The sequence below is a fragment of the Mya arenaria genome, chromosome 10, assembly GCF_026914265.1.
Source record: "Mya arenaria isolate MELC-2E11 chromosome 10, ASM2691426v1".
Taxonomy (NCBI): domain Eukaryota; kingdom Metazoa; phylum Mollusca; class Bivalvia; order Myida; family Myidae; genus Mya; species Mya arenaria.
Window position 1 is genome coordinate 63,900,311 of NC_069131.1, and position 12,758 is coordinate 63,913,068.

General features: G+C 40.1%; 1 protein-coding gene across 1 annotated transcript; it reads right to left on the reverse strand.

Annotated features, from left to right (window-relative positions):
• Positions 1-810: 810 nt before the first annotated feature.
• On the reverse strand, positions 811-9,683 carry LOC128204911 (location of vulva defective 1-like). Its single transcript, XM_052906313.1, has 4 exons — positions 8,886-9,683; positions 2,752-2,857; positions 2,195-2,314; positions 811-971 (listed from the first exon to the last, which is right to left on the reverse strand). The coding sequence occupies exons 1-4, from the start codon at positions 9,681-9,683 to the stop codon at positions 811-813; spliced, it is 1,185 nt and encodes a 394-aa protein (XP_052762273.1).
• Between the last annotated feature and the right edge of the window lie 3,075 nt (positions 9,684-12,758).

Sequence of the window (12,758 nt, forward strand, 5' to 3'; positions counted from 1 at the left end):
AGTTATTGATCGGAAACCATTTGGTATTCCGACCGACCGACAGACAGACAGACCGACCGACCGACATGTGCAAAACAATATACCCCACTTTTTTCAAAAGGGGGCATAATAAGGACACTTTTTAACAATCAACGAGTGGTTGAAAAACATGAATACCGAAGCGGAGTATTGGTCATCCAAATCAGTGCAATTTTCGAACGACATTTCATAGTTTCCAAATCTTTGAAATACACATGCACATGCTGAATTAAACACACCAGTTTGTATTAAACAATAACAACACAATTTAATCAGAATCAGTAACTCATGTGTTTGAATATTTATAAAAGGGGCGGTAATACCCGTATAGAATTTTCCGGTATTATCCGTATAGAGTTATATGTACCTAAAGATCGGGCCCCAATTTCTCGAAACTTCTTTAGTCCCTTATAACAGGATTAAGCTAATCTCACTATTTTTGCTGTTCTATAAAATGGGTTATATTTACTTCTTCAAGAATTTTTAGGAATTATGTAGGAATAATCTGTATGATTATCAGAATAAACACTTTTTTATTAATCAAAATCCTTTTTCAGTATGTATTTTGGCTAATTGAATTAAGCGACTTAAGCCTGTTAAGAGAAATTGGGGCCAGAAGGCTAGAATATGATAATTGAGATATCACCATTGACTTATTTTTGTTAGAGTATTACAACGAAATTTTAGGTAGACATCTTTTTATTCCAACTGTGTTCGCTCTAAAAATAAACATCACGATAAAAACACATTTGCACTCAATTAATGCATGTAACAAACATTGCTTCCACACTTTTACTCACCTGGAAGACACTGTCCACATTGAAATGCTCCGTTCTTGACAAACGCGTAACCCGGCTCACACATACAGATGTTGAAACAGCCGAACTCCTTACAGATAGCATGCGGGTCGAAGCAGCTTCCGCACCCGGAACAGTCGCCGCCGACATGAGCAGCTTTGAGTAAGGATATAATAGATTAAAGGTGGCCTAGCTTTGTTTATACGTCTCGATGTTCAGACAGGTTTAAACTGAGATACAGTTAAAACTCGCTATGTCGAAGTCGTAGGGACCTCGGGGAAATACTTCGAGATAACGAACATTCGTAAAAAAACACAGTTTTTTTTATCGTTTTTATATGTACATTTGATGACGAACGTGACGAGTGACATAACACGAGGCTACATGAGGAAAACACTTGATATACGTTCACTTGTCAAATTATTGTATGACGTACTCTGAGAAATATATCCTATATCGAGCGCTGCTGGCAGAGAGAGATGACGTACACGGAGAAATAAATCCTATATCGAGCGCTGGTGTCAGAAAGATGACGTACACGGAGAAAGATATCATATATTGAGCGGATGTGCTAGTCGATAAAGTTTACGAGGCAGTCTGTAACATATCGAGCGTTGGTGACAGAAAAATGACGTACACGGAGCAATATTTCATTTATACGTGTGGCATAAGATGACGTATACTGAGCAGAACATCGTATATCGAGTGGGTGTTTTATGAGACTTAGAGATTGGAATTGTTTGCTTATTGCTTATACGTACGATAAATGCATTGACACGAATTGTTGGTAAAGGTTTTGATATTAGCATTTTGTTCTTTGTTTCAACTGAAATCGGCAGCAGGCTTATCAGTTTTGTTGGAGGTTAATACACGGCCTAGTGATACTTGGTCCATACTGGTTATCGAACACTAGCATATCTTTCTAAACTGGTTCGCGCTTGCCTCCCTTTAGGATTTTACTATTAACTTTCTTCAAGCAGTTCAATAAATTCTTATTTATTTAGTCAAGATATTATTTTAAGATCGCCAAAATTGATATAAAGGCGAAAATTGAATACACGTGCGAACTTTCTACGGGCCGTAAAATAATAATCGAAAATCGGCCCGTGCCACAAAACTGATAATCGTTGAGTCATGCAAATAATCGCGAAATCCCTGAACAAATTTGTTATAATATATAGTTACATATGTATTAACAATATGTTTATATTATAAACTTTATAATATTGATTTCGATGTAATATTGTTTTTGATTTATTTTAACACATTGTATGCATGTTGTAAAACCAAATCTTATTATAATAAAATGTCTGAATGCATCCATAATTCAAATCATTGGTTAAAGGATTCGTAAAAGATTCTTAATGGAACAAACATACGGCCAGAATGCTGTCCGCCACTGCCGCCGTTCCCACCGTCAACACCTCCAGCACCATCAGCACCACCAGCACCACCATCACCGCCATTATCGCCCGTCCCGCCGCCATTAGTATCGCCATCTTGAAAATAAAAAGGATGGCGTGAAATGGACATTTTTGTTTGTAAGGACGAGGATATAGAATTTATTATGAAGATATTTGCAACATTTACAGAGAACTTATCATACAAAATACCTCTATGATATTAAATATTTGTTAAAAAGACTGGAACTAACGATTTCCGCTTTATAACTTTCACATATAGCCCGTAACGTAGCCGGAATATTCAAATCAGATTAAATTAATACCATGTCCTTCGCTGCTACTGCTGCTGCTGCTGCTGCTGTCGTCACTACTTAAAATACTGCCACACAGGCTGCAATGAGGATCGGTACTGGTGCTTTGCACACCCTCGCTACTACTGTCACTACTGCTGCTGCTGCTGCTACTACTGCTGCTGCTGCTGCTGCTCCTGCTGCTGCTGCCTCTCGTTAAGTCCGACAGGCTAATTCTGATACGGCCTTCCGATGATGAGGATGATGGTGATGATGAAGATGATGAAGAGCCCAGGTCAAAGACATTGAGACCATGGACGTTCAGCAACTGCACGGCCAAGCATGCAACCTGTGAACAAAGAAGTTATGGTTATATCTATGAACTAACGGATATTGTTATCGCATTTTGTTATTTAAGACAATAGAAACAAGTATCACTACAGTGATTCTTTGGTGCAATTTACTGCCTTCCTAATGTTGTTTCCTTTGCGCAATCTCCATTTTTCCTAAAATAATATTTTATTCCAAATTAGTCAAACGCAGATTTGAAAAAAAACAACAATGAATTTCTTGAAATATAACACACTCCTGTAAAGGTTTAGTCTTAAACACCATACAGTATGCATACAAAATATATAAAAATGTGTTTTTGACAGTATATAAAGTAAAGTAAAGTGTTTGTTTATTATAGTGTCACCCCTCTTAGTTAAGGGCCAGCCCGTTGGGCTTATGAGACACCGACATTCGTGAACATCTTTACCCCGATTCCTTATCCCAAATGCCAGGCACCTGGCAGGAAGGCAATCGGTATCTCTCGATTTAACTAGCTGCTTGGTCGGCAACCGGCCATGTCAGAACAAGCCCTTTTTGAGACTCGAACCTTCGACCATCCGCTCCGTAGGCGGACGCCTTAACCACAAGGCCACGGAGACATTATGTAAGCTTTTTTTGCCTGATTTTGTAACTTGAACAAATTTCTTTTTTTTTGCACAATTTGCAAGATACAGGCGGTAACAATAATTAAAAAAAAATCAATGCACTATTCTACAGTTTAATTATTTTCACAGTTAATCTTTTGATTATGTTTATTGAATATAATACTTAATTAAAAATTGTTTAAGCAAATAGGATTGTGTTCGGCGGATGAGTGTTATTGTATCATTTGCAAACGTTATTCCGTTCAAATAATCATTCACACACGTTCACATAATATATTCATGCAGAGGCGTACCTATGCCTTAAAAACTCTAAAATTTCTTTCTAAATAAGAAGCAAAATGGTGAAATTATGAAGCATTTCTGGAGAAAAACCAAAAGCACAAGTGCAAATAGGCAATGACTAAAATAAAATCACCTTGCATATAGTTAAATTAAACACCGAACTTGCATTGGCCATAATTAAACAAACTTTTGAGTTGTTATAAGTGTTTTAGTTTTTATTGCTTTTTCGGGTTATTTGATTTTGTCATTCTCCAAAAAAGCTGTATACCCAGCCTTACAAGGCCTATATGTAGCTACGCCACTGTTCATGAACGTGTACAATAAGACATTAACGATAGTTTAGAATTAAACATTCTCGAAATTGCAATGATGTCTGTTACAATATGAGTTTGATATATCAACCGCACATATTGAAAGACGCTCGATTTTTCTTTCTGCTACCATACAATATCTTTGGTCATACGAATTGCAAACTGAGCGTTAAAATTTGAAAAGCAATATTTCCTAAGTATCATTATCATTAATGTACAAGAAGCAGGTGTGGTTATTTATCTTCCCCTCCGGTAACATTTAATATTAGTCAGAATAAAATGAAAAAAAAAGTATTTAACTCACCAAATATACCCTCATCTTTGAATTATCCGTCGTATTCAAAAATTGTGACTTGATAAATGTTGGCTGGTAAAATATATAGCTGTAATTATAGGAGAAAATATATTGATTTGAAACGTGGAGTTAACCAATGTCGTTTCAGCTGTCGACACAATCATGATAAAACAAAAATTGTTCATTGGATAGCCATTGTATAAATATATATTAATATTATACCTTACATAAATTATCCCTTCTTTGTGTGTATAAAGTTGACCGGTCCGTATATCAATGTATTTTAATACAAATCCAGTTTTTTTGACGTCACCGGACGGACCTCACCAAAAATATAATATGGACCGCTGACTTCATATAATATGAACTGCTGACGTCATATAACAGGTGAGTGCTGCCTGCAAATTTCACAACGACATTTTTTCGCAAGTAAACATTATTAGATTTGATAGATAAAACACGCTTTAAAATTATTAAATGGTAAAAACAGTGTTCGGTATAATATAAGAAATATAACACACCACTTCGGGCCATATGGCATTATAAGGACCGGCCAGTCAGCCCCCTAAGTTGAATGGACCGAGGCTAACGTATACATTTTCGGTGGCTGACTGGCCGGTACTTATAATGTCATAGGACCAGCAACAACATAATGTGGATCGCTGACGTCATAAAAACTGGATTTTTATTAAAATACATTGATATACGACAATTAACTTTATATACACATATAAGGGACACATTTATGTAAGGTGTAATATAAAAAAATAAAATTTGAGAAAAAATGTTCTGCTCGTCTGAGACTTAAAGTTTGGTAGCACATTTTGTACGCACCGTTAGCATAAGGTAGTTTCCTGAATTTCTCGTAAGAGTGACCATTTGATTCAGTTGACAATGGGAAACAGAGTGACCAAAGGAGTCAGGGTGACAATCATAGCCATATGTGCCCATAGTTGTTTGAGTGACCATAGTAGTAAGAGTGACCATGGGAGTCAGGGTTTCCATTATAGCCAAATGTGACCTTAGAAGTTAGAGTGACCATAAGGGTCAGGGTGACCAATATAGCCTAATGTGACCATAGTAAGTAGAGTGACAATAGTAGTTAGAGTGACCATAGGAGTCAGGGTGACCATTATAGCCAAATGTGACCATAGTAGTTAGAGTGACTATAGAAGTTAGAGTGACCATAGGTGTCAGAGTGACCATTATAGCAAAATGTGACCATAGTAGTTAGAGTGACCATAGTAGTTAGCGTGGACATAGTAGTTAGAGTGACCATAGGAGTCAGGGTGGCCATTATTGCCAAATATGACCATAATAGTTAGAGTGACCATAGTAGTTAGAGTGTCCATAGGGGTCAGGGTGACCATAGGAGTCAGGGTGACCATAATAACCAAATGTGACCATAGTAGTTAGAGTGACCATAGTAGTTAGAGTGACCATAGGAGTAAGGGTGACAATTATAGCCAAATGTGACCATAGTGGTTAGAGTGACCATAGTAGGACACTCTAACTACTATGGTCACTCTAACTACTATGGTCACATTTGGCTATAATTGTAGACCATTGGTGACCATTATAGCCAAATGAGACCATAGTAGTTAGAGTGACCATAGGAGTCAGGGTGACCATTATAGCCAAATAACACCATAGTAGTTAGAGTGACCATAGTAGTTAGAGTAACTATAGTAGTTAGGGTGATCAAAGTAGTCAGGGTGACCATAGTAGTCAGGTTGACCGTAAAGGTCTGGGCGACCAAAGTAGAAGGTGTGATCATAGTAGTCAGGGTGACCAAAGTAGTCAGGGTGACCAAAGTAGTCAGGTTGACCAAAGTAGTCAAGGTGACCATATTAGTTAGGTTGACTGTAATGGTCAGGGCTACCATATAAGTAGAACTGATCATAGTAGTCAGGTTGACCGTAGAGGTCAAGGCGACCATAGTAGTAGGTGTGATTATAGTAGTCAGGTTTGCCGTAGTGGTCAGGGCGACCAAAGAAGTAGGTGTGACCATAGTAGTCACGGTGACCATAGTAGCATGTGTGACCATAGTGGTAGGTGTGACCATAGTGATAGGTATGACCATAGTAGTCAGGGTGATTATAGAAGTCAAGGTGAGCATAGTAGTTAGGGTAACAATAGTAGTCACGGTGGCCATAGTAGCCAGGGTAACTATAATAGTCACGATGGCCAAAATAGCAGTGTGACCAAAGTAGCAGGTGTTACCATAGTTGTAGGTGTGACCATAGTAGTCAGGATAACCATAGCAGTCAGGGTGACTGTTTTAGTCAGGGTGACCATAAAAGGTGTGACCATTGTAGTAGAAGTAACCAAAATAGTCAGGATGACTATATAAGTAGGTGTGACCGTAGTATTAAGTGTGACCATAGTAGTCAAGGTGTGACCATAGTAGTAGATATATCAATAGAAGTCAGGGTGACCAAAGGAGTCAAGGTGACCATAGAAGTCAGGGTGACCATAGTAGTCAGGGTGACCATGGAGTCAAGGTGACCATAGTAGTCAGGGTGACTATAGTAGTCAATGTGACCATGGGAGTCAAGGTGACCATAGTAGTAGGTCTGATCATAAATGTCAGGGTGACTATAGGTGTCAGTGTGACCATAGTATTCAGTGTGATCATAGGAGTCAGAGTGACCATGGTAGTCTTGGTGACCATAGCAGTCAGGATGGCCATAGTAGTCGGGGTGGCCATAGTAGTCGGAGTGACCATAATAGTCAGGGTGACCAAAGTTGTAGCATGGATCATAGGTGTAGAAGTGAGCATAGTTGTCAGAGCGACCATAGGAGTCAGTACGACCATAGTAGTCAGGGTGACCATAGTAGTCAGGATGACTATACGAGTCAAGGTGACCATAGTAGTCAGGTTGACCATAGTAGTCAGGTTGACCATAGTAGTCAGGGTGACTATACGAGTCCAGGTGACCATAGTAGTCAGGGTGACCATAGTAGTCAGGGTGACCAAAGTGGTCAATGTGACCATAGTGGTCAGGTTGACCGTAAAGGTCATGGCGACAATAATAACAGGTGAGATCATAGTAGTCAGGTTGACTGTAATGGTCATGGCGACTATTGTAAAAGATGTGATAATAGTAGTCATGGTGACCATAGTAGTCAGAGTGACCGTAGAAGTTAAAAGACAATAGTAGTCAAGGTGACCAGAGTAATAGGTTTGATTATTTTAGTGAGGGTGATCATAATAGTCAGGGTGATGATAGTAGTCAAATTGACCGTAAAGGCCATGGCGACCATAGAATAAGGTGTGATACAAGGAATCAAGGTGCCAGTAGTTAGGATTACCAAAGAATTAGGTATGACCATAGTAGTCAGGTTAACATTGATGGCCATGGCGATCATAGAATAATGTGTGATCATAGTAGTCAAGATGACCGTAGTAGTCAAGGTGACCATAGTAGTTAGGGAGGCCGTAGTAGTCAGGGTGACAATAGAAATAGGTTTGATTACAGTAGTCAGGATGCCATTGTTGTCAGGATGACCATAGTTGTCAAGTTAATCGTAATTGCCATGGCGACCATAGTTTAAGGTGTGATCATAGTAGTTAGGGTGACCATAGTAGTCAGGGTGACCATAGAAATAGGTTTGATCATAGTAGTCAGGGTGCTGTAGTTATCAGAGTGACCATAGTAGTCAGGTTAACCGTAAAGCTCAGGGTGACCATAGTAGTAGGTGTGATCATAGTAGTCAGTCTTGTCGATAGTAGTAGGTGTGATCAAAGTAGTCATGGTGACCATAGTAGTCAGAGTGACCATACTAGTCAGGGTGTCCATAGTAGTCATGTTGACCGTATAGCTCAGGGTGACCATAGTAGTAGGTGTGATCATAGTAGTCTAGGTGACAATATGAGTCAAGGACACCATGTTAGGAGGTGTGCGCAATTAAGTCCTTGTGACCTTTGAAGTCATGTTGACCACAGTAGTCAGACTTACTCTAGTCATGGTTACCATTAGACAATTGAGTCCGGGTGATCTTTAAAGTCAGGGTGACCATAGACGTCAGTGTGACAATAGGAGTCTGGATGACCGCAGAAGTCCGGATGATCATTACAGTCAGGGTGACTGTTAAACGTACCGATTAAATTTATATACATAAATAAGGGACACATTTATGTAAGGTTTAATATTGAAATTTAAATTATGAGAAAAAAGTTCTGCTTGGCTGAGGCTGGTAGCACATTTTGTACGTACTGTTAGCAAGAGGTAGTCTCCTGAACTTCTCATAAGAGTGACCTTTTGGTTCAGTTGACAATAGGAGTCAGAGTGACCAAAGAAGTCAGGGTGACAATTATAGCCAAATGTGACCATTGTAGTTAGAGTGACCAAAGTAGTAATAGTGACCACAGGAGTCAGGGTTTAAATTATAGCCAAATGTGACCTTAGAAGTTAGAGTGACCATAGGAGTCAGAGTGACCATAGTAGTCATGGTGACCAAAGGAGTGAGAGTGACCTTAGGTGTCAGGGTGACCATAATAGTTAGAGTGACCATAGGAGTCAGAGTGACCATAGTAGTTAGACTGACCATAGGAGTCCGGGTGACCATAGGAGTCAGTTTGACCATACGATTCCGGTTGGCCATAGGTGTAAGTGTGACCAAAGGAGTCAGAGTGAACATAGGGGTCAGGGTGGCCATAGGGGTCAGGGTAACAATACTATTCAGGGTGACCAAAGAAGTCAAGGTGACCATGGGAGTCAAGGTGACCATAGTAATAGGTCTGATCATTGAAGTCAGGGTGACTATAGGAGTCTGTGTGACCATAGTAGTCAGGGTGACCTTAGCAGTGAGGGTGACTAAAGTGTTAGAAGGTACAATAGTTTTTAGGTTGACCGTAAAGGTCAAGGCGACCATAGTAGTCAGGGTGAGCATAGTAGTCAGGGTGTCTGTAATGATCAGTGCGACCATAGTATTACGAGTGATCATAGTGATGAGGGTGATCATAAAAGTTATGGTAATCATAGAAGTCATGTTGACTGTAATGGTCACGGCGACCATAGAAGTAGTTCGTGTGATCATAGTAGTCATGGTGACCATATGAGTCAAGGTGTTCATAGTAGTCAGGGTGACCATAGTAGACAGGTTGGCCGTAGAGTTCTGGGCGACCATAATAGTAAGTGTGATCATAGTAGTCAGGGTGACCATAGTAGTCTGGTTAACCGTAAGGGTCTGGGCGACCATAGTAGTACGTGTGATCATAGTAGTCAGGGTGACCATAGTTGTCAGGTTGGCCGTAATAGTCTGGGCGACCAAAGTAATAGGTGTGATCATAGTAGTCAGGGTGACCATAGGAGTCTGGTTAAGCGTAGTAGTCTGGGCGACCATAGTAGTACGTGTGATCATAGTAGTCAGGGTGATCATAGTAGTCAGGGTCACAATAGTAGTCTGGTTAACCGTAGAGGTCTGGGCGACCATAGTAGTACGTGTGATCATAGTAGTCAGGGTGACCATAGTAGTCAGATTGGCCGTAGAGTTCTGGGCGACCATAGTAGTACGTGTGAACATAGTAGTCAGGGTGACCCTAGTAGTCAGGGTGACCATAGTAGTCTGGTTAACCGTAGTAGTCTGGGTGACCATAGTAGTACGTGTGATCATAGTAGTCAGGGTAATCATAGTAGTCAGGGTGACCATAGTAGTCTTGTTAACCGTAGAGGTCTGGGCGACCATAGTAGTACGTGTGATCATAGTAGTCAGGGTGACCATAGTAGTACGTGTAATCATAGTAGTCAGGGTGACCATAGTAATCTGGTTAACCGTAGAGGTCTGTGCGACCATTGTAGCAGCTGTTATCATAGTACCCAGTGTGATCATTGTAGTCAAGTTGACCATTAAGGTCAGGGTGACCATAGTAGTAGGTTTGATCATAGAAGTCAGGGTGACCACAGTAGACAGAATTACGCTAGGAGTCATGGTTACCATTAGACACAGGGTAACACTTGAGTCAGGGTGATCTTTAAAGTCAGGGTGACCATAGACGTCAGTGTGACCATAGGAGTCTGGATGGCCGTAGAAGTCCGGATGATCATTACAGTCAGGGTGACCGTTAAACGTACCGATTAACTTTATATACACAAATAAAGGACATATTTATGTAAGGTTTAATATTAAAATTTAAATTATGAGAAAAAAGTTCTGCTCGTCTGAGACTTAAAGGCTGGTAGCACATTTTGTACCTGTTAGCAAAAGGTAGTCTCCTGAATTCCTCGTAAGAGTGACCATTTGGGTCAGTTGACAATGGAAGTCAAAATGACCAAAGGAGTCAGGGTGACAATTATAGCCAAATGTGACCATTGTAGTTAGAGTGACCATAGTAGTAAGAGTGACCATTTGAGTCAGGGTAATCACTTGAGCCAGAGTCACGATAGGAGTCCAGGTGACCATTGGAGTCAGGGTAATTTTTTTAGCCAAGGTGACGATAGAAGTCCGGGTGACAATAGGAGTAAGTGTAACCATAAGAATCAGGGTGACCATTAGAGTTCGGGCAACCATAGGAGTCAAGGCGACCGTAGGAGTGAGACAGACCATAGTAGTTAGGGTGACCATTGAACTCAGGATAACCATACGAGTCATGGTGACCATTAGAGTCCGGGCAACCATAGGAGTACAGGCGACCACAGGAATAAGGCAGACCATAGGAACCAAAGTGACCGTTCGTAGATTGGAGTGCAGATGACAAGAGATGTCCGAATGGCCATAGGAGTCAGAGTGACCATAGTAATCAAGCTGACCATAACTGTCATTGTAACTATTGATCTAGGGAGGCAATACTGAACTTACAAATATTATCACCCCATCTTTTGTCGTCCCTGCATACAACGGCTAACAGAAATGATCCGACCATAATCATCCCCACCCTTGTTTTGCCCTGCATACTGCAGGTAGCATGAATCAGGCTATTTTTTTAACCTTATGTGTCGTCCACTGCATACTACGGGTAGCAAGAAAGAACACACCATATAAAGACCATTTTGTTCTCCCCTGCGCAATGAGCCAAACATAATTGTTCCTGCTTGTGTCGTCCCCTGCATATTACGGGGAACCGTCCATAACTAACCCTATTCCCCTTTTGCCAATCCCTTGAAACTAAGGATAGCCGAACATAACTACCCCTTCCCCCTCTGCTAACCCTTCATACTACGGAGAGCCGTCCATAACTGACCCTATTCCCACTTTTCCAACCCCTTTATACTACGGAGAGCCGAACATAATCCCCCCTTTTCATTTTCTGCCTACTTAGGATAGCAAGAATGAAGCCTTAAGTCGTCCCCTACATACTGCAGGTAGCAAATACCGGCAGATCATAATTAAACTTCCTTTGTCGTCCCCTACATGTCAAGGGTTGCAAGAATTAGCCGACATAAATTATCCTCCCTTTTGTCGTTCCCTGCATACTAGGAGGAGGCGACTATAATTTATTCCTCCCTTCGTCAATTTCTGTATACTACGGATAGCAAGTATGAGCCCACCATATTCAACGCTTTGTGTCGTCCCTTTGCGGGTAGCAAAACTGAGCCGACCTTAATTAAGCCGCATTTTGTCGTCTCTTGCATAGTGCGAGGAGCCGACCATCATAACCCCTTGTCAATCCCTTGTCAACTTAAGGATAGCAAGTATAAACCGACAATATTGAACCCTTATTGTTGTCTCCTTCATACTTCTGACACTGATTAACCCCCTTTTGAAGTTACCTGCGTTCTGCTGGTAGCAACGTTGATAATGATGAGCCTACCATATTATCCCCCAACCCCACCACATGTGTCCTCAACTGCATTCTATGGTTAGCAAGATTGAGCCGACCATAAATCAACCCCCTTTTGTTGTCCCCTGCATTGAAGCGTTAGTAAATGTTGTTGTTTTTTAATAATTCCAGCTTTGTTCAATTCCTTCTGTTTGAAAATATTGTTTTATTTATAGGGTTTTGAGCATTGTCTGACCGTTGGTTGTGTACAACATTTATCTATCACGGGAACTCCAATATGTGCTACATCGGATACTGACAATTCTAACGTATAAATGAAATACTTATAACTAAGGGAGGTAAAGTAAAATGGCAAATTATCCATCCATTTAAAGTTTGTATGTGTTAACATAAACTGGCAATTTACTCGAGACTTTTAATAAACCCTTGTGAAGGATAGAAAACCTCACTGAGCGAAATTTCTAGTTTGTTATAAAAATGAGTACCATTTGATTTCAAAGAGGCATTATGATCGTGTTTTTAAGATTTTCTTAAAAATTTGCAAACACATGAAAAATTCTTTTTTACCTGAAATTATTCCATTTCGATCCATATGTTATATGAAATTATTCCATTTCTAACTATAAAAATGATAATATCAAAAATAACAAGCTGCTACCTGAAATTATTCCATTTTGATATATAAAAATGAGAATATCAGA

Bases quoted from the DNA above. Each gene is read 5' to 3' on its own strand.
- LOC128204911 (XM_052906313.1), bottom strand. From the start codon at position 9,683: ATGGTCGCCCAGACTACTACGCTTAACCAGACTCCTATGGTCACCCTG. The intron at 2,858-8,885 runs GTCAGTCTAACT...CTTTGTTCACAG, and splicing joins TGGTCACCCGGACTCCTATG to GTTGCATGCTTGGCCGTGCA. The intron at 2,315-2,751 runs GTATCAGAATTA...TTTATTTTCAAG, and splicing joins ATCCTCATCATCGGAAGGCC to ATGGCGATACTAATGGCGGC.